The sequence below is a fragment of the Serinus canaria genome, chromosome 1 (assembly GCF_022539315.1).
Source record: "Serinus canaria isolate serCan28SL12 chromosome 1, serCan2020, whole genome shotgun sequence".
NCBI lineage: Eukaryota > Metazoa > Chordata > Aves > Passeriformes > Fringillidae > Serinus > Serinus canaria.
The window spans coordinates 20497059-20518803 of NC_066313.1; the positions used below are offsets into that span (position 1 = coordinate 20497059).

Sequence of the window (21745 nt, forward strand, 5' to 3'; positions counted from 1 at the left end):
CGACTACGAAGAGCATGTTTTTCTCTTTCTGAATGTCCTTGTCTCTCCGGTGTCTCAAACCCACTCGCTGTTTTGCCTCTCCGGTGTCTCAAACCCACTCGCTGTTTGCCTTTTTTTTTTTTTGTTGTTGTTTTTTTGGTTTTTTTTGACACAATTAAAATTTTCACCAGTAAGAAATAAAGAAAATTAGGAAATTCGGAGCCACTCCCCGAGAGCCTCACCTCGGAGCAGGAACCCTCCAGCAGGGAGGGGAAGCCCCCAGGCACGCTTCCCCCATCCCAACTCCACCCCCCCCCCGGCCCTTTTTCAGCAGGGCTAGGCGGGACCTGTTGTGACCTCCCTGGCACCGTGGCTTAACTCGTTAAAGCGCCTTTCTAATTAATAGGAGACCCTGGCTTCGAATCCCAGCGGTGCCTGGGATGTTCCCGGCCTCTCCCGCAGCTATATTTTGGGGTAGCCGCCTTTGACCCCTGGCCGGCTCTCTTCCCGCTCAACCCGTGCCCGCAGCAGCCCAGCGCGGCTCGAGTTGCTCGTGTCTGCCCTCTAGCGGGATAAATTGGGCAGGGCGCCGATCGTTTTCATCACTTTTACCGCAGAGACGGAGGGGTACCCCTGTACCCAGGTGCCCGCACCTAGCGAAGACGGGGATGTCGGTTAGTGTCACTTCCTATAGGAAATCGGGCTGTGCTCTCCTGCGGGGACCGGCCGTGAGAGGTCAGCCCTGGGAAACGCCTTTCTTTTCAGCCCCTCTTCCTCACGTCTGGCTGGACACTGCCCTCCGTAAGCATCAGGCCTGACTAATCAAATTGGAACCCCAGCAGCGGCAGCTTTTACCCGGCTCTGCAGGCGATCACCGGCAGGGTTCGGGTGCCTCCAAAAGGGCAAGCTTCTCTCCCCGTTCTGCTGATCGGCCCACGGAGCACAGAGAAAGGCCGCACCAGCAGCCTTATCGTGCTCCCTACGGGAGATCGAACCCGCGGTGCTGGCGTTAGTAGCACCAAGTTGCAACCAGCTGAACTAACCGGCCCATTCGTAAAACATCCTATCAGCATTCTACATGTCAGACTGCAGCCAGGGTGGTACTAATCACGACTAGCACGGCAGCCACTGCGCCGATCCGGGACAGCACCGCCTGCACAGAACGGAGGCGCAAATGCGTGGGTACTACGCATGTCCCTGGCGCACTTGCCTCCTCCGCTCGCCTACCCGTGGCTGCGCAGGATTAGTGCCACGTCAGCACCCACCCGCGTTTGGCGGGACCACGCATCAAAACAGCTCCTCACAAGCTGAAAAAGGTATGTCAGGAGTGGGATTCGAACCCACGCCTCCAGAGGAGACTGCGACCTGAACGCAGCGCCTTAGACCGCTCGGCCATCCTGACAACTGAGACCCTCTTTGGCCGAATTTGGTTCAGCCATATCATAGTTCCCCTGGCTACACCTGGAACAATTGTGTATCGTTTACAGCACCTGAACAGACAAGGCAGCGGGAGAGAGCGATGCCAGGGTAGGAGAGCACCCAGCCTGCCCCTTGCAGCCTCCAGGCATTGTATAAGCGCCCCGGACAGACCACCCTGAAACACCGCTCAGCACCAGGAAGCACTGTTCTGTCACCCGCTAAGTGACCACGGGTGAAGGGTGCTCTCACCCCTCCACAAGAGACCAAGGATTTTTGGGTTACAAAGACCTACTTACATTAGAGATATAGTTTTGCTCAGATCTGTAGATAACTGTGCAAACTGAAGTCACTTATTTATTAGTACTTTAAAGTAATTGACTTTGAATACCAAAACCATACATTCACATCACTTTGCTGCAGTTCATGAGATGGCAGCTAAAGGAATGTGGTAGACCTTGAACTTCAGAATGCCCTCAAAACTAAGTCACAAAAAAATCCCCTCAACAATTAGAAACTCGGGTTCTGTTTCATAGAAACATAAAAGAAATCTAAGTCCCTGCTTCAGTAAATATTTTGAGCAGGGTAGAAAAAGTCCTCGTCAAGAGCAAAGGAGAAAGTGAAGTATTTGTGGTGGTGGAACAGCAGCCAGAGGCCTTACACACTGAACCCTGACTTGAGCCAACAGAAGCCATGAGAAAGCTGACAGCTCTGTGAGAACAGAGTCCTGCAGCAGTTGAAAACAACCAGCTTTCCTGCTTTTTTTTCCCTGAGAAAAAACTCTAGGATTGTGAAAAACACTAGCCACCTGTATGAACTGTTTTTGCAACCCTTAGGTAGAAAAATGATACTATGTCACAAACAACTCTTTCTGCATGTACACACACCAGGGCACTGAGTGACCAATCAATACAGGGTAACAACTTGTTGCAGCCCAATCAGGGATAGACACAGGGTGTTCTTTAAAACTCCGTATAAAGAAACACCGCGGGGGGGGGGGGGGTGTCCGGGGGGCAGAGAACAACACCTTCTTTTGCCCCAGGAAAAGTGTATCCTGTGTCTTTCTTTAACAAGCTCTATAGCAATAGTATTCTTCTAAGTCCTTCCTTAATTTTGTTACTCAAAATTCTAAAATGTATATAGTCGCACGGAATCATGCTCAATTTTTTTCCTCTTTCTTCATGCCCACACAACCTCATCACACAACCTCTGAACTTCCCTACCTCATGTTTGTCTCCTTGTTCTTGTTTCACTTACACCTGTGCATCTCCTGTCCTGAAAAGAAGTGTTCTAAGTAGAAGGCATTCAGAGAAAACCAAGAACCATTTTGTTTCAAAACAATACCTTAAAACTTTATTAACCTTTATATAAATGATCAGTATTGAAACTAGCTATTGAAGTAGATAACTTTCCAGAACAGTTACAAACATGTAGTTGTTGTTCAAAATAAACAACCACTTCAGAACAGAAGCCTTATGATGAAATCTGCAGTTACTCACAGGTATAAATTACTTTCTGTTGGGTACTGCAAATGATAATTAGACACCAAAGAGAATTTTGAGGTCAGCCAGAGTGAGCTTAGTGAAGGTCTCTCCTGTGCCTGACAGAACCTGCTGGGCAAGACCTTTCTTCCTCTTCTGGAGTTGCAGGATCTTTTCTTCTACCGTTCCTTCACAGACAAACCTAAAAAAAAAAAATTAAAAAAGGACAAAACAAATCCACGCCATCTCAAGTGCTACGAAAAAATGTCAGTATTATATAAACACTTCCTCAGTACATTTCAAAAGATTCATATTACTTAGAAATTAATAATTAGCCAATTATGTGACTGACAAAATACTTTTCCCTCCTATTTTGTCTCAAATCAAGACTACCTCTGAACAGAAAACAGCTATCCTCATATCCAACCACAATAGCATTTCAAATATAAGTCTGATGCGTTTCAGGTCTCAACTTTGGTCATCTGAAGTAACAGCAATTCTGTGACAAAATCCTGTAATTATTGCATGATAACTGATGGCACCTATTATTCAAAAAATATTGTACCCAAAAGAACATTTTTGATTCCAGTCTTTGAATGTACTGTGCATTTACAATAACTAATTTAATCTTTCAGTACTTAGTTACAGATGCTTTTTCTAAAAGTCAACTTTGCCACTTATTAGAAATAAGTGGCAAAGTTATTAGAAATGCTTTATGTGTTTTTTATTAGTGATACTAGAAAGGTTCAGGCTTAGGGATCACAGTGAAAAAATCTCCACTCAATTAAGAGAAATGTTTCAAACTGTTCTCAGGAATGAACACAGTCCCAATAATCCACAGGCTGAAAAACAAGAACCCCTGCTAGGTGTCAGGACAGCAACATGAGTGCCACCCAGAACATATGAAAACATTTTTATCTCACTGCCCAAATCTTAATGCTACCGTCAGACCCTGTGTCTATCTCTAAGCAGAGAAAACAAGGTCACATCTCACTGACTAAAGCCAGACAGTACATAAGCAGCAGCTCCTCCTTCTGCTAAGTAAAATGCTGACCTGTGTATCACAACATCCTTCTTCTGCCCCACACGGTAAATGCGGTCACATGCCTGGTCCTCCAGAGCAGGATTCCTACAAGGTAATTAAAAAAGTTGCCTCATTTTCCTGCCTCCAAGGAATTCTGTTTTCTTCCTCTGTAGAACTAAAACTGCTCTTAGCCTACCTTAGGTTTACCAGCTTGATGGCCAGCCTTCACCCTGACTGTATTTCCCTTTGGCCTGGGAAAGCCAACTGCATGACTGAGACTACTGGTCCATGTAGACCCAAGCCTGGCCAACAGTTGCTACTCAGAGAAAGCTGAGTAGGTGGTGAGGAAAGAGAGTGAAGCAAAAAGGCAAACCCCAGTGAAAAAGGCCATCACTCAGGAATATTTACATAAGAAGTGGGTCCATCTGATAAAGTAACAGGGAATACCTGTTGGTATTCCCTCCATATTGTAGAAGCATCTCCTTAATGCTACTACTCAGCAGTTGGTTTTGTATGAGGCACATTAGTTTGCTTTTGAAGTTCTCATGAGCAACATTTAGTTTAAAAAACCTGCAACTGTGACTTTGATGAGACAACACAAATATCAGGAGCTTGCACACACTCTTCTCATGTAAAACCCAAAGGTACCCTAGCTGTGCCCAGTTACTGACTACGCTCAACACCACTGATTTGTTTCAAGCCAAACTGCCTGTAGGCATTACTGCAAAGCCAAACTGCCTGTAGGCATTACTGCAGCATTTCTATTACTGCAAGAAATTACGCGAGGGACTGCCAAGTCCCTGGTAGCATTTTGTGACACAAAGCTGCATACATGGATTGCTGTTATATTCCTCTATTTTTTCTTGCCCCTACAGTACTGTATTTCAGGGCAGTGAGCACTGGATTGACAAATCAGTATCTCAAATGAAGGCCACAGTAAAAACACTTTTCCCCAACTAACCACTAACCCCAACTATAAGCTAAACACCTTCCACCTAACTCAGTTGCATCGAACATTACATCCAGTTACAAAGCAAGCAGCATGCCCTCCATATTCTCTCACAGATGGAAGCTGTATTTCTCTTTACCAGTGCATATCAAGGAGAAAGAGATGGTTTCCTCCAGTCAAGTTCAGGCCAACGCCTCCAGCCAGCAACGAGACCAACATTACCTTCAAAGGCCAAAAGAGAATTTACAGTCACAGAGTCAGACATCACAACTGCTCATAGCAGAGCGAGGGACTGCTTCCCTGCTCTGTATGCGTACCTGAGGCCCTTTGGGATTGTTATTGAACTCTTCCACCACATCCATCCTCTGTTTGGGATTGACAGAGCCATCCACTGTGGCATACTTCAGTCCCAGGCGCTGCAGGTGCACAGCTACAACTTTGAGCATGCTCGTCCACTGAGAGACAACCACGCTGGAGAGAGAACAGGGAGTTCACAACCAGCACCCTGTACTGGAACAGCCTGGTCATTGCAGTGTCTCACCCAAGGGGACACAACAATTCAGGCACCCTTCCCCACTGCAAACTGGAGCCAAGCCCCTTCCCAATTCAGAAATAGAGGTGTAGTGGTAGAACTTACTGTGGAAGACTAATACCCAATAAACTTCATATAAATTAAGTCTATAACTTTCACCTCTATTTTTGGATTTTACATTTTCACTTCCCAACCACAAACCTGAGTCACAACACAGCTTTTTCTGAAAATCACAAAAATCAATACAAACACCAGATTTAGATTCACTATACCCTCTCACTCTCCAGTTTCTTGGACTAAACAGTTTGAGACAGTAATTTGCTTAATAGTTTCTTGAAAGGGAACAAAAGCAATGTTGGTGCTCCCATTCTTATGAAGGGAAAAGATGGGAAAAAAGCTTTCTATAGGTCCTCTGATCAATGCATTCCTTGATCTCTAACAGGTTCAGTTTTAATCTCTACTTTAGTCCTCCACTTCTTTTGGGTTGTAGGGTGGGCAAATACTTCTCATCACAATAAAATTATTCCCAGTCCTATTTCTGGAGAATAGTCTTCCTGGGCCTCAAGGCCTGAAACTTCTCACATATTCCCTTATGTTTACACTTATCTGTATCCAAAAATCCCCTCTTTTGTCTTAGACTTTTTCTTCCCTCAAGATTTATGTTCAACTACTGCAGTACTATCACCATTTTATCATACCATGAGTTTTGTATTCAATTATTTTAAGCTATTTCTGCTGTTGTCAAGAAACAGCGTGCTTCTCTCAATCACTCTGACTAAAGAAAAGGACATGGTTGCTAACCTTTTATGAGGCTCTGGGTGACTCTGAATAGTTTTCAATTCGGCCAAAAGTTGAGCTATCTGTAGGAAAAAAAATCCAAAACATTAGTCTGCTTGCTCTCATAATCCAGCTCATGCTTGGATATTCTTTATTAAATGTAGAAAGTGATCAAAATAGCTTTTCAACTGAAATTTCCTCCATGTTTAGAGTTTGAAGAGATTTTAATAGTCATTGGTAAGACCACTCCCCCGTCAGAAAACAGGGCCAGGAAATCGAATCATACAAGCCTGTCTCACAGATTCAACCTTCCCATGGGAAGTTATTGCAACCTCTCCTCTTGCTGCCACCCCCTTTTTCTTGCTCATCACAAGCACCATGATCTCATATAAAAGCTCTTCTGAGCTTCTGGGAATCCAGTGCTTAAGATTTTCATTTACAGTTTTTCAGCAGTCACATCCTCACAGCTTTATGAAAAATACCCCTCAATGTGTGAGAAGTTGGAGCCTTCCCTGAAGGGGCTCAGCAGGCTATCAACCTACTCATCTGATTCCATCTCAATTGGCAACTTAGCCGGATCTGCAATTACCATTTAAGAGGCAAAGTGCTGAAATCCAAGCTTTTCAAGGAAGGTAAGAATGCCACAACCAGAATACCTTGGTGCTCTCCCTGGTGATGTCAAAGATATCTCTTTGAAAAGCTGTGCCATTGAGGTAGACTGTAGACTTGGAATCAGGAGTCCAGAGCTCAGACAGTGTCAAAGCACCAAGCTGTTCCTCAATGGAGAGTACAAGGCCTTCACTGTTCAAGTTAACTTGATCCAGAGCCTGTGGCAAGAAAGCGAAATAATAAGGGATCACAGTCAAGCCTGAGATCAAATTCAGTACTGATCCAGTCAGCACAGTATCTGCTGAGGACGCTGGGTTTGAAGGATGCTATGCAATATGAAGACAGAACAATTAAGAAACACTACTGGATCAAACAGTTCCTTTGGACCTTTATTCTGCCCCAAAAGCGGCAGTGTATGGAAAGCCTGTGAACTTAGCCATTTCCTGTGGTCCTGTGTCTTCAGACTCCCTCCGCACCTCAGCACTTAACAACAGCAGGATTACAGATGTTAGCACATAAATTCCTGCCTGTTCCCCTAATAGCTGAACTTTCTCTACAGCTGATATTATATAAATATAGTTCAGAGCCAAGAACTACCCCAAGATTAGTCTGCTTCATGCAAGGCAACCTCAAAGCACTGACAGAGGTCTCCCACACAAAAGAAGCCCTTGAAACAGGCTACACTTGTTCACTTTTAAAGACTAGGTTAAGATTAAGACTTTACTATTAAAATTCTGGTTCCCTTTTTGTCTGAATAAATGTATTTCCAAAGACACAGCTGCCCATATAAGTCATACTGGGGAACTCTTCAGTAGAAGGGAAGCCCATCTGCCCATCTGAAACATCTTGGGCTTCAAAACACAGAGTCCTAAAATTGACTCTGTTCATACTCTCATAGCTAAGAGAAACAAAGGTGTTACCAAATCTGTTAACTCACATAAACACTTAAAAAAACCCCACTAAACCCCCTGCTACAATGCAATTACCACTTTCAATAAGGAGAGATGGCAGCAGCACTGACGGAGTCTCAAGAGCATGGACAAGACATGGACAGTACTTGAGACCTGGGAGGCACTTTGTGAGCCTGCTAGAAATTCCTTTTGACTGACTCCAAACTCTTGTGCAACTGCCAAAGAAGGAAGACAAAACATCAAGAGCTTGTGGAAGCATTTCTGAGCACTGCCCATCCACCTCCAGGAAAAGGTTCACAAAGATGAGTCAAGAATGAACAGGCAAGCAAATACCTATTTAACATAGCAACTCATCAACCCCCAATTTAAGTAAAAAAGGGAAAAAAGACAACAACACAAGTCAGAGCATGATATACCATACAGAAATGCTGACATATGTTATCTGAGCAACTAGACCTTTATTTCAAAGGAAATTTTAGGCCCAGAAGGGTTAAGAGATTTTCCCAGAGCCACAACGAGAACACACTTAGTATTCTAAGGTATAAGTCTTTGCAACATGAGGGGAGCATTTTCTGAAGAATTTCTAAGTCCTGACCCCAGGTCTGCTCCCCCTTCTGAGCTGTGCACTTAAAAGCCACTTCTGAAAATGTTTTCAGGGGAGGGCATGCCCAAACCTTTCTCAAAGGGGTTACCACCATCATACTCTCTGTCTTCATTTTTCTGTTCTTGTCTCTTTAGGTATGACTGTAGTGTTGACCTGTTAAAAAAAAAAAAAAAAAAAAAAAAAAGACACTGGGATTCACAGCAAGAAAAAAGGCAAGAGGGACCCAAGCTTAGCAAGCTGATGATGCATTAAGGTAAGGAAGGTTTCATTAATCATTCAGTCACAAAAATGATCACAAAAAAACCCCAAGTCTTGTTTAACCTGAGTATGATCAAAACCAAAGACGCATTTCGGAAATCACAAGAGAAAGTAAGTCTGCTTTTTGAGTATGAGAACACTCTTAAATGTATAGTTAAAAGGAAGGAAAAATCTTTACAGTGAGACTGCTGAAAGAGCCTAGGAGAACACAAAGTGATGCTGGCTTGCATTACAGCTATCTGAAAAGACCAGCATAATTTCTAACTGTACAAGAATCACAGAGCAAATATAATTCTCTCATTTACAGGTGCTCACACATCATCATTTAAGAACTACTGTAATGGTGTTTGCAGGGGTCCCAGGATGAGGGAAGAGATGAGAATCTTGACTCCATGTTTCAGAAGGCTTATTTATTCTTTTATGATACACAGTATATTAAAAGAAAATTATATACTAAGACTATACTAAAGAATAGAAGAAAGGATTTCATCAGAAGGCTTGAAAGGAAAGGAATGGAATGATAATAAAATCTTGTGACTGACCAGTGAGTCCAAGACAGCTGGACTGTGATTGGCCATTAATTAAAAACAACCACATGAGACCAATCAAAGATGAACCTGTTGCATTCCACAGCAGCAGATAATTATTGCTTACATTTAGTTTCTGAGGCCTCTCAGCTTCTCAGGAGAAAAATCCTAGCAAAAGGATTTTTCATAAAATATGTCCGTGACACATTACATGTTGCAATTCCAAGTCTTTGGAGTCTTGAAGTCCGTAAGATTAAATGTAAGGCCAGAATACAAAGCTCATATAAGGCGTGAATATATGGGAGAAAAGAAATTAATCAGTTTTGCCCGCTACCTGAACAAGCAGTGTATTTTCAAACACACTAGACAGACAAATCAGAAGGGGAAAAAATTAATAGGAATTTATCCAAAAGCTCTCCTCAACTGAAGTGAATTTCTCCTCTGATTTCCATATCAATAAGAAATAAACCCACAAAATACCATATCTCTACCCACATTCATACCTGGATCTTGCGAAGAGCACATTGTATACAGATTGCTCCTCTGCTGTAAGTTTTAACTGATGCAACTGCGTCCTACGCTGGGGCAGAGATACCTGAAGTGAAAATTCACAGGATCAGATGTATGTAGTGCAAAAGTCTTAGAGAGCATCACAAACAGCAGCAATCCAAGATTTAACACAACACTCTAAGTCTCAGAAGATGTTTGTTCAGTAAAGCCATACGTATTAACGCAGTTATGACAAAACAGATGCTCACAGAACTCCAAGGAGCCTGGTTAACACCCACAATAAAATCTTTATTCCAGCTCATCCAATAACAAGTTCATACTATGTATGAACTGCTCAACAACTACCACAAAGGGATAAATTTTTGTGTTGTTGAAGTACCTTATTTCCCCATTCAAAATCAGATAGTACACCAAAACGATACCTTTTAAAGGCTTAAGACACACCTATGACTAATATTCCATTCAACAGACTGTTTGTAAAAAGCAATGCAGAAAGCCAGTGCTCCAGCACACACCAGGTCCATTTGACATGCAGCAGCTTGGGTTCTCAGAGCTAGGCTAGTCCAGTGATCTAGACTAACTTTCCACTAAGTGGCCATCCATATGCAATTACTTGGCATATTTTTGTCTGATATAAATAATATGTGATTTATTTGTCTGATATAAATAATACGTGATTTATAACTGAAAGGTTTCATTATTTTCTTTAATTCTGCTTTTGGGGTAAGCAACCAAATCATTCCACAGACATTTGCTTCTCTTGCTCAAGAGGCTGCAGCAGATAGGAAACCCCACCCATCAACAAATTTACTCATGTAAATAACTAACTGCTGCAAGGAAAACAATGGAATGATGATATAATTTTGGAGGGTAAAGTTCTTACCAGGGGCTTGCCAACTGAATCCAGCTGGTCCTTAGTTCTCTGCAGTAAGAGGCTCCTGGTTAAGAGACTTAGCCTCTCCCCTCCCTTCCTTGTGTTGTTATCTACTTGGTACTTCCAAACTTTGTATTCATCAAAAGGAGAGCAACGTAGAAACCTGTGACAGGAAGGAAAGAGACTTCATACCAAAGGAAGAAGAGTTCTTCACTTACTCTGGAGTGACCAGAACCAAATTTCTTGCTATTTCTTGCTACCAAAACAAACCATTTCCAAATGCCATAACTTCCAAATGAATCAAGGAGCAGTAATTCATTTCCAGTGTAATGGTGGTGATAACTTGTTTGCTTAGATGTCCTACCATCACTAATACTGTAAGTACCTGTTTCTGAGTCTGTACCCATCACTTCCTCTTAGCCCATTATGTTTCAAGCATCACCTGTAAACAAAGGACATCCAGAATGCAGAGGCACTTGCCAAAAAGCATATTCATCTGTTATTTCAAAATAGCAAGCTTCTTACTTGACAGTTAATTTCTATTATCCAAAATTATTTTCAAATGCATGTTTTCTCAGGTTCTACAACACCATTTGTAACCTTTCCCCCCTCAGCAATGAGGAGCACCTGTTTATCATTGTTCAGAGAATCCAAAGTTTTCACCCTTTCCTTCAATGCCCTTGTAGCACAAAATTCCAAGGTCCTCCCAGGATGCCCAGTAACAACAGGGATTAACTCAAAACACCTCTGTTCATTAAAATTGGTTTTGTGCATACTCTTCCTGAAGACAAAGGAGATCCAAGGTAATTTCCCCTTTGTTCTCCATGGAGGTAGAAAAGCTACACTCAACAGCAGACACATGGTCAGCCTTTTGCAATGCCTCAACCACAGCCTTTGCAGTCCATTAACATAATGGATTGCAAATAATATACTCCTACTACCTAATGGTGCTAACCATTAATATAACTAATCCTACTACTCCACATATATTAGAGACATCTTAATCTTAGAAACAACTTCAGCACTTCATCAGAGAAGAATTACTAAGACTGGATCCCTGTCCATGTGGTCACATGCAGCCAGCTCACCTCAGGAGAGAGTACATGTCCAGCAAGTTGTTCTGTATTGGTGTCCCAGTGACAGCCCATCTGGCACTGGCTCTCAATTTGCACACAGCTATAGAGGTTTGAACCCGTGGGTTTTTAATAGTGTGAGCTTCATCCAATATAATTCGAGCCCAAGCTACCCTGAGCAAAGGGGAACAGGGACATGATCCACTCTGAAAGAAAAAGCAGACTATAATCTGAATCAAAACCCAGGTTCTCTAAGGAGGCACAAGCAAACACATTTTTCCAGCACAAAATATTTTTGTGATGTTAGTCAGTAGCAGTTTCTGCTCTTACTGTCCTGTAAGAAATGGTCTCCCAACATCATCTCTTTAAAGCTTCCATGTTTAAAGTTTATAAGCCAAAAACTAACTCATTTGCCTGATCTCAATAACAATTTCTAGTATTTTGTTTGTTTTCTTGCTTTTAACATTTTACCTTATAATGTTGTTGCTTCAAGAGGTGTTTCATATCAGTAAAATTTTGCTATGCTGAGATGAAGGACCACATATAATTATTTTGATCTTTCAAAATTTTTTAGATGCCACCTAGAAATTTCAGAAAATTACAAGTCCTGTTTTCTTCAAGAGCTACATCTAGAGCTGGGCAGAGATGAAGGAGACAGCAAGGGACTTCCTCTACACTGTGGTGTCATTTCAGTCAGCACTCAGTAATCACATCATTATATTCACAGCCGAGCCAGCACACTGCTGTTTCTTCAAGGCAGCATGGAAGCTGCCTCAGTCTAAATTCAGACTGATCCAGAGCCTGAGGTTTCTGGTAGTTTGGGGTGGCATTAGTGCTTCAAGTAACAAAGAACATCAAACAGAAGAGTCTACTACTCCTTCACCTCAAAAGGAGAATGAGATTCATCATTGCATTCTTGAAATTACTTCTTAAGACATTTCAACTGTCTGTATTCAATGTAGCATATTCTATAATTCTACAGAACATATATATTGTGAATATATCTGTTCTTGCTCCACTTTACAGTACCTCCTCTCATCACTTTGCTTTTACAAAAAAAATCAACTGGGATTTATGAAAAAAAAATAGATCAAGTTGCTGCTCACTGTAGCACATATAAGGTGCTATTTGAAACAACGGTTTGTAACACCTCAGAACAAAACTTTAAGGCAATTCCCTATGGACACTATGGCTTCTCACCCCCACATCATGGTCCTGAGCAGGGACTTCCCCCTCCTCTTTGGTTGCGGGAACCTCCTTGGAGAGAAGGCTGTAGGTTGTGACAACAACATCATATCCAGAAAGCCTGAATGAAAAGTAGTAATCAGGAACAAGAACCAATAAGCAATTTTTTTTTGCAAGAGAGACTAAATGCATGCTGAAGAATGCATTTAAGAACAACACAGTGCTACAGGAGCTGAAACTCTGAGTTTTACAGGAAACTGAGCTTCATTGCAGTTAAACAGGAAAAACGCATTGTCCCCATTTTAAGGATACTGGAAGTAGACACATCAAGCTCAAGATGACAGTAAAAGCCCATTGACCAGAATGCACACCACATGGCATGAGCTGTACTTAGAACCTGGCACCCAGGAATACTGCTCAGCCTGGCCTGAAGAGGTCTAGAGAATACACTGAATTATACATACTGCTGATAAAAAATACAACTACCAAGTACAAGCACGAAAGAAACTGCCACTGACAATTTTTGCAAGCAAGAGATATTTTGGAGAATATACACCCTTTTTTTTTTGCTATCAGAAGAAACAACAGCCTCCATCAGAACCACTGAGCGTGGTTCAGTAGCACAGGCCACAAACGTTTTACTAAATACACCTTGACAGCACACATCAGCCTGACTTACTGGACCTTCCACATTTCAATACTTCACATTCTCCCATCATTCTACATCCACTTTGATTTCAATTTTGATAAACACAGTCTCTTGCTACATAGTATTTTGCTTTTCTTGGTCATATTTATGGTTTAGCACTTACAGCTCTGCATGCTTATCTCGATTTGCCCCATGGTACAGACAGACCCTCAGTTTGCCAAAGACTACGTATCTCTCAATCTCTTTCTTCCAGTGATGGATCAAGGACGCAGGACAAATAACTAAAGTGCCATGGGAAGGGATAACAGTGAAGTCTAAAAGAAAATATTGCAGACAGGTTTCAACGTCTTCACATTAGACTAGAACAAAGACAGAATCTTTGGAAATTTGTAATTGAGAAGAGTGTCCAACCAATTCCATGAGGATACAGACAGTACAAACCATCTGTATTCGCATGGAAACAATCCTCAGAAGCAAGACTCTTTAAAAAAGCACTAACATCACCAGTATCTGTGGACAAAATAAGTGATCTTTGGGGGAGAGTTGGAAAGAAAAAAGATCAGTTCAAGAAAGGTGAGTAGTAACTATTTGATGTCCCTAAGAAAACTACGTATATGTTTAAAAAACTGTGAAATCTTTTGCAAACCCAGCATATCACTCTCTACAACCTCCTGAAAGGTAGTTGTAGTCAGGTGGGGGTTGGTCTCTTTCTCCAAGCAGCAACTGACAAAACAAGAGGTCACAGTCACAAGCTGCATCAAGGGAAATACAGGTCAGATATTAGGAAAAAGGTTTCAATGTAAAGAATGATAAAGAATTGGAATGGTCTGTCCGGGGAGGTGGTGGAGTCACCATCCCTGGATGTGTTTAAAAAAAGACTGGATGTGGCACTTGGTGCCATGATTTAGTTGAGCTGTCAGGGTGTCAGAGAATGGGTTGGACTCGATAATCTTGAAAGTCTCTTCCAACCTTGTGATTCTGTGATATGCTGGCTTTAACTATTTCAGGAAAACAGTAAAAAAAAATCTTCAAACAATATAAAGTAATGAGTTGGAAAATCCCACACATCCAACGGGAGACAAAAATGACCCTGATCAGAGAAGGGCCATGCAAGAAGGCACAGTAATATATAGCCAAACGAAAGTTTCCTGCAGAAGGAAAGTGAGCACAGATACAGTGTGTTGCTCTACAACCCCTTAACCTGTAATACTTTAGGCATTTCAGATGGCACTTCATCATAATGTATGTGCTGTAGGATGGAAAAAATTCTGTACCATTTTTGGATAGCCATATTTCTAATGTCTCCTTTCTTTTCTTTGTCTTCAGCTGCTTCTGGGCCAGAATGAGAGCAATCATGGTTACAGTCTTCCCCAAGCCCATGTCATCCGCTGCAAAAAGATGCACACAAGTTATCACCTGCAGAAACGAGCCCACTTGGATCTACACTGAGTGAAATACTACATCAGAAAGTGTCCTGGGGAACCCAGAAAATCAAAAATACACAGATGATAATGTCAGGGTACGATTTAGTAATTGGTTAATACCTGTACTTGGTAATAGGGCACAGAAAACAAGCCCTTTTGACATCTCTACAAAATAACCAGTTATTGGCCTCCAAATAAGTTCCATGCAAAACTTTGCTGGCATAGATCTGCCCCGCAAAATCCACTTTGCCATTTTTCTGCTCACCCAGAATTCCTCCACATGGCCTCTGACTCTCTCTCCAGAGGAGCCATGCAAGTGCCTGTCTCTGGTGCTGCAGCAGTGGGACCTGAGGGGGTGAGTGAGACAGAGGATTTGAAGGAAACGCCTGGCAAAATTTAAATACTTCTGCTTCCTGTACCAATTGTCATGTTCACTGTTTTACTACAATCCGCAATTGCCATGTTCACTGTTTTACTACAATCCCACAAAAAGGAATTTACCTACCTGATCTTTTTCCATACAGGCTGGGATACCTGGGATAAGCAACTTTTGCAGACAGGAGGTAAGCAGTACCATAGATGAGTCTTTGTACTGTTTCCTGCACTAACCAGCCTAATGCCGCAGAGTGCTCTCAGAGAGCAGATAATGATGGCTTGTTCAGCTGGAAAATCCACCCCGGACTGCCTTGCTTACAACAGCTACCACTGTCAAAGAAAGGGATTGAGAACACTTCCCCTTTTCTCACCGAGTCTAAGACCCACTACAAACTCTTAAAACAGGACATTCAGTGGCCTTCCCCACCACTGAAAAGGTACCAAGACAATGTGACAAATGACAAAACATATATGTACCTACACACCATCCTGTAGAGGAGCATGCATTTGTTCCAATACCTTGTATATAACCTCAAATAGATCAGAACTACTCTGGAGTCCATCACATTCCATGAACATAATCACCTCCAAACCTTTTTTGAAAGATTATTTCTTATAGCTCACCAGCAAGAACGAAAAATTAGGTTCTCAGCTGGTTCCTCATATCTCTGTTCTGCCAGTCACATACAAACAACATGGATGGAACATAATTATAGAGTATCTCCATCCAGCAGGATGCAAAGTATGTCAAAGTGGGAAGGAAGGAATGCTCTAGGGTACTACTCAGAAGTTGATGCATTCATCCACTGATCCAGAGCCTGGACAGCTTCCATCCTTGCCAACCCACCTTGAGGCCAGAGGGATCTTCAGCTGCTGTCTCCTCTGTTGGACAGGATTCTAGAGATTTGTGAAGATGATTAATAGCCTCAAATGTGGCACTGTGTACAGCCCTGATTCGGTCTTCTGTCATTTTTCCCCCATACAGATTCTGCACACCAACATTCACTGCAAAGATACAGTACCAGAGATGTGTTTACAAGCTAACTTTCCCAAACAGATCTTTCACCCCAGAGATTGACTTCAGCGGCTACAGATGTCAGAGGGACAGTATGCAGCAACTAAACAGGCTTACTCTCACATGTATTCACAAGTTGCAGGATTATTTCAGAAATAGTACTTAACAGGGTTCTCTATAATAGCAAACTCCTCCTGTACTTCCAAAACTTTGGCCACTGGAACCCAAAGTAGCAGCAGCTGAGAGGTGACTCTGTGAGCCTGCAGAGGCCTTTGCTGTAGGATCCTGAAGCAGGAGAGGTGCTATCAACCTTGTATTACGTGGCCTGCCAACTGGGTTAGATAAAGACTCTTCACAGCAGCTGCTTCTTGTGCTATCCTGCCCTTAAGGAGAAAGGAATCACAGGCGGAAAAGGTTGAACAGTGAATCTCAGAGCCTTGCTCCATAGCCCAGAGAAGAGCCTTCATTTTGCCCAACAGTCTGCTTGCAAAATACTGTGAAGTGGTGACACCAGTTTAATAGATTACCACATCACCTGAGCCACTGCAACTACAAACATGTGCTCTTGTGCTGCTGTGACAGGCAATGTGTCCAGCTGCAGCCTCAGTATGTGCTTTACAGCAACACCATGAACTGTGCAGCTGTGATCAGAGTAGTGCAGACAAGGTGAGTTTTGAACCCTCTTCCTAGAGGATTTATTAATATTGAAGCCATCTCTTTTGTCAATATTTTGGACACAAAAACTATTAAAACATCCAAGAAGAAATGGGCCAAGAGAGCTCATGAGCTTTTCTCTCTCAGGAATGGCACACTGGCAGCTGCTCATTTTGAATCTGGTAACTAGAATATTCAGCGACGACATGCATGAACAGCACAGTTGTATAATGCAATAGAGGGAGTGAACACTTCATTGAGATAGAGTACCTGCCTCAGTCATGTAGCCAAAGCAGGAAACCTAGATCCTAAGAGTGGAAGGAAATTCCCTTGGGAAGCTGCTACATTACAGAGGAAACATTTGAGTTGCTCCATCCATCTGCTCCCAGACACGTACTTTGCAATTAACAATTTTCCTCTTCAGTAAATCTCAACAGACAAATGTTTTATAGACCACAGGCCATATATAAGTATGTGCTATGTTTCCTCCATATTAACAACTATTTTAAGACAAACTGTTTTGTAAACTTCTGGAGGGAAAAAAAAAAGGTAAAAAAAAAAAATACTAGCCCTACCATTTTCACTAGTATCTGCTGTTGAAATGTTAAGAGCACTGAGTGCAGCTTCCAAATCCCGCACTTGCTTTAATAAGCGCTCCCCTTTATCTGGCAGCATCTGAACGTTCACTGTAGCCAATGTACTCTGCAAAAAAGAAAGAAACCAAAACTTCAGTATGGTCACCAAGCTCTCCGCCAACACAGAACAATCAGGTCAGAAGTCTAAAAAGAACTAATCCTTTCCCATTTTAATTTCCATTTTGATACTGTTCTGTAGTCTCCAAAGGCTTTCAAGTGCTATTCAGTGCAATTAAACAATCTTTCAGCAGAAAATAAACTAACCACTAGTGTTCTTTAGAAAACTAAGCATTAGTGTTTCATTAAAAAATATGGAAGGACACAGGATTCTTCCTTTTTATGAAACAGGCAGTCAAGTGAGTCAGACAATCTTAACATCTCTCAAAACATCCACAACATTTAACCTACTTGCATCTTTCTCTCTATGCTTGCAAAAACACCAGTTCTGATTTCATTTCAAAGTTCTGATCTGAACTCCAGACAAACAGGGGGGTTCATAATGAAAACTGTAAAACAGTGATTGGCAATTATTGGGAAAAAAAAAAAAAAGCAAACAGGCAGGTAGTTTAATTCAACCCAGTGTAAGCTTTCATAGCTAGATCACTCCTACTGCACAAGGCCAAGAGACAGCCATGTTATTTACAAGGGTTAAACTGGCTGTGCACTATTCCATTTTATACAAATTCTTTTCAGAGTAAAAGACAAGACACAGCCTCAGGTGGGTCAAAACTAAGAATCCCCAAAGGCAGAAGATTGTACTACCTTTGAAGTAATTGGTTTGTATCTGCTTATTACAAGCAGTCTGTACATTCTGGCTGAATTGACTTCCATGCCACAGCTTCCTAAACCACATTTTGAGTTTCTGCTGTGAGGATACATATTCCAATGCCTGTCACAAGTAACAGAACTCACCTTCAAAACAGAACAATAAAACCCCCAAATAACAGGTGCAAAAATTACCTTTTTCTGTTTCAGCTGGAGTAGAAGACGGTTATGAAGCACTTTAGGGTCCTGGGGTCCTTCCATGCGATGTGATGCTGCTGCTCCTGGCAAAGGTGTCCCCTGCACACTCTTTCCTGATTTTTCTGAAGGAATCTTAACTGATTTCTCAGGTTTACTTTCACCTGATGAGGAACAAACAGATTGTTCTTCATCACTATCACTGGCAGAGGCTTTACCAGGAGACTGTGGCAGCCCTGGCCCGAGTTGTGCCTTGGGCAGCTCTGCCTCTGCCCCTCTCCTCAGGGCAGCACACTGCGATGCCAACTGTGCTCCTGCTGGGGAAGGGGCATCTTCCTTAGACACCAGTGTCATTTCACCATTCTTCTGACCATTGCAATCTTTCTCTCTTGTGTCTTTATCCCTACAACTTTTTAAGCTTTTTTCTCCAAGCTGCTCCTCTCCTGGAGGCCTGGTACTTGTACTTTGCTTTCCAAGACTTAGTGGGAAGAGTTTTGATCTTGTGCCTGGCTCCTTGTCCACAAAATCAGAAGGCTTCTTGGATTCCCTGGCATTACCACCATATTTCTCTTCCTCTGAAAGTGTATTTTTCTCTTTCCTGGTCTCAGAAAGGCAAAGTTTAGATACAGACACTGTAGTCTCCTGAAGATCCAGATCACTTTTAGTTCCTGTGGATGATTCATTTTTATTTTTGAGTTGTTCTAGAGGTACCATCTCTGTGGAAAAATCAGAGGTCAATTTCTTTTCTTTATGTGACACCAGCACACTCTCATTCTCTGCTTTAGCTCCTTTTGCTTTAATTTCCTCTCCATTTCTTTGTTTCATTTGTTTCCAGGATGATGGAGCACGATTCTCATCTAGCACTTTGAATGGATTTCTTTGGCTAATGGGATTGAAGAAAGGTACTGTTCTGGGCTGGGATTCCAAGTGTTTTGACACTTTGGTAGCTTTTGGATCCTGCAATATGTACATGGCAGTAAATGCTAACGTTAAAGCCTGTTAATAACACACAAAACCTTATCACCTCAAGCAAGACTTCATCCTCTACCAAGATCATCTTTCCTATCATTTTAACAGAATCAGGATAACATTTCATAAGAAATCCAAAACAAAAGCTGGTTTTCTACTTTTTTTGCCATTCCCATTGTGCTATTGGGACTTGATCCCAAAAAACAATCTCTAGAAAAAAGACAGCCAGGAATCAAATCCAAGCTTCTTCTAAGACTGAAGAATAGTGAGGACTTCACACAACTTAGAAGAAAGAGAAATCTCATCTAGAGGACAGCAGGCCTGATACACTTCTCGGCTGGAAAATATAAAAATTCCCACTAAATAGTTTCAGAGGTGATTATGGTATATGGAATGAAAAGCCATGCCAGAGTAAGGTGATACTATAATACAAACAAACCACCCTTACCTGCCATGGGAAACTTCCACACCATTTCTTCCCATTCAACTTACTCTTAAGACACCGGTAAAACAACCTACCAAGAATTAAAACAAGATTTCAATCCCAGGAGCCAATGAAGAAACTCTAAGCATTATTTTAAAAGTACTTTGCAACAAAAATCATGACAGACAAGTTCTATGAGTCTGTACTTTATGTTCAGACCTTCGCATGACAAAAGGCTGTGAACACTGGCAACAGGGCTTCTTACAGAAGTAGTGTTGTCTAAATAAAGATTCCTAGGGTTTGGGGTTTTTCTAAATTTTAGCAATAGAAGAGTAACTGCTCTGGCAAAAATACTGTCTATGTTTAAAGCCTTAGAAACATCTTATGATTTCAAGGTGCAAGGAAACAACTCTTCTTTTAGTTACACTGCACAGGCTACCTCATGTTTATAACAACTCTTTTTTAAGGTAGCAGCCAAGCAGGACTGCTGCAAGTACTTTATCAGAACTAACACTGGGGAACTTGATGCCGAGTTTGGATGAACCCAACCACAGAGCCATGCTCAATTCTGTTAAAAACAAAATCTGATGACCCACATTTATACTATTGGATGCAACTGCTAATGAAAGTGGCAAACATTTGGAAACAGGGTAAGTGAAGGCTTCCAGGCTCAAAGACTCTCTTCAATTTTAGAAGGAAACTAAAAATTCTCTGGTTCTCCAACACCATTTGTTTCAAAGTGCAATAAAGTCCTGTTTTCACTTTGAATGATTGGTAGTTCAACTCTCTCACTTGTTTATAAATAATAAAGACAGCTAGGAGCCTCCTGATCCTAAGAATAACAATCTCTATTTTTAAGAGGCAGCATCCCACAAAGTAAGTCTTCAAAAATGCCATAAAAATGAGATACTCTAAGTAATGACCCTCCTTTCCCCACAGAACATAGGTACAGCTTAGAAGGATGTTAAATCATTATAGAAAAACTACTTAATCACAGAATTCAAGTTTTTCTGACGTAAATGACTAAACGACCATTAGTCAGAATGAGTTTGAGAAGATTATTTTAAGCACTGAACATAAGATAAAGAAGGAAAAAGGAACATAGGTTTTACCCGTTTGAAGGCAGACACTCGGTTTTTTAAAAAATTTGAGGAACTTACTGGTATTCATCTCTGTCCGGCTGCTTAACCAGAACTTGCAGCTCCACCACGCACCCCTCATGGATCAAGCAGTGAGAAGCAGGAACCCTGAAGGGAGGAAAGAAGAATCGGAAGAATACAGACAAGACGAGCTGCCCAGGAAACTGCCACCGTAAAGCGATCGCTGGCGACGAAACAAAGGCTATGTAAGAAAACAAGTTTGCGACTGCTGACACAGCAGTGAACTTCCCTCAGGACAGTCAAGTGTGTCCGCTGTCCCATCGTCCCCCTCCTGCAGCCCCTGCCCTGCACCTACGGCGCTGGGAGGACGAAGCCGCAGGCAGCGGGGCCCTGCGTCCCGCACACGTAGAAGCTCTTCCCTTTGCTGGGGCCATCGCGGACACCCGTTTTCAGGAAGCAGAGGGACCCTGCGGAGCGGAGAAGAGCACAACTGGTCAGGCCGAGCCCCCCATACACCGCCCCTCATGGAGACCACCCGGGGCCCGGGGCCCCCGGGGCCCCCCCACCCCACCGTGCTCGGAGCACAGCACGGCCTCCATGGCCAGGTGGCACGGCCGCGCGCGCCCTTCAACGCGGCCAATCCCGCCGGGCCGGCGGTCCCACCAATCAGCGACGGACACGGGCGGAGCAGCCAATCGCCGCTGCGCTGTGCTGCCATCGCGCCCCCGAGGGCGGGAACAGGCGTGAGGGAATCCGCTAAGGAGGCGTGGCCACAAGGAGAAGGGGCGTGGCCCGATGCGGAGGGAGCCGTGCTCCATCCGGGACACTCCT

The 21745-nt window shown here is 42.6% G+C and overlaps 1 protein-coding gene and 2 non-coding genes across 5 annotated transcripts in view; 1 reads left to right on the top strand and 2 right to left on the bottom strand.

Moving 5' to 3' along the window:
* Positions 1 to 8, top strand: part of TRNAS-AGA (transfer RNA serine (anticodon AGA)) — an 82-nt gene extending 74 nt beyond the window's left edge. The window contains exon 1 of the tRNA in view: positions 1 to 8. This exon is cut by the window's left edge and continues 74 nt beyond it. This is a non-coding gene — a tRNA (tRNA-Ser).
* A 1290-nt stretch (positions 9 to 1298) lies between these two features.
* On the bottom strand, positions 1299 to 1381 carry TRNAL-CAG (transfer RNA leucine (anticodon CAG)). The gene has a single exon. It is a non-coding gene; the product is annotated as a tRNA-Leu (tRNA).
* Positions 1382 to 2726: 1345 nt separating this feature from the next.
* On the bottom strand, positions 2727 to 21576 carry TTF2 (transcription termination factor 2). Of its 3 annotated transcripts, XM_009085495.4 has the most exons (22): positions 21486 to 21576; positions 21270 to 21381; positions 20975 to 21061; positions 19839 to 19905; positions 18422 to 19378; positions 17402 to 17528; positions 16005 to 16162; positions 15048 to 15129; positions 14633 to 14746; positions 13522 to 13672; positions 12725 to 12830; positions 11540 to 11730; positions 10461 to 10614; positions 9571 to 9662; positions 8353 to 8435; positions 7754 to 7893; positions 6815 to 6985; positions 6183 to 6241; positions 5167 to 5320; positions 4989 to 5071; positions 3931 to 4005; positions 2727 to 3078 (listed from the first exon to the last, which is right to left on the bottom strand). In XM_009085495.4, the coding sequence occupies exons 1-22, from the start codon at positions 21511 to 21513 to the stop codon at positions 2934 to 2936; spliced, it is 3336 nt and encodes a 1111-aa protein (XP_009083743.3). In that variant the 5' UTR covers positions 21514 to 21576; the 3' UTR covers positions 2727 to 2933. The 3 variants fall into 3 exon arrangements, with proteins under 3 accessions (XP_009083743.3, XP_050843968.1, XP_018763631.3); XM_050988011.1 differs by lacking the exon at positions 21486 to 21576 and having other exon boundaries at positions 18422 to 19137; positions 21270 to 21330; XM_018908086.3 differs by lacking the exons at positions 21270 to 21381; positions 21486 to 21576 and having other exon boundaries at positions 18422 to 19137; positions 20975 to 21262.
* Positions 21577 to 21745: the final 169 nt, after the last annotated feature.

Excerpts from the sequence above, each read along its gene's own strand:
- TTF2 (XM_009085495.4), bottom strand. The coding sequence starts at position 21,513 with ATGGAGGCCGTGCTGTGCTCCGAGCACG. Across the intron at positions 9,663-10,460 it reads ATTCAGTTGGCAAGCCCCTG|GTATCTCTGCCCCAGCGTAG; the intron begins GTAAGAACTTTA and ends TTTTCACTTCAG. Across the intron at positions 3,079-3,930 it reads AAGGATGTTGTGATACACAG|GTTTGTCTGTGAAGGAACGG; the intron begins GTCAGCATTTTA and ends TTTTTTTTTTAG.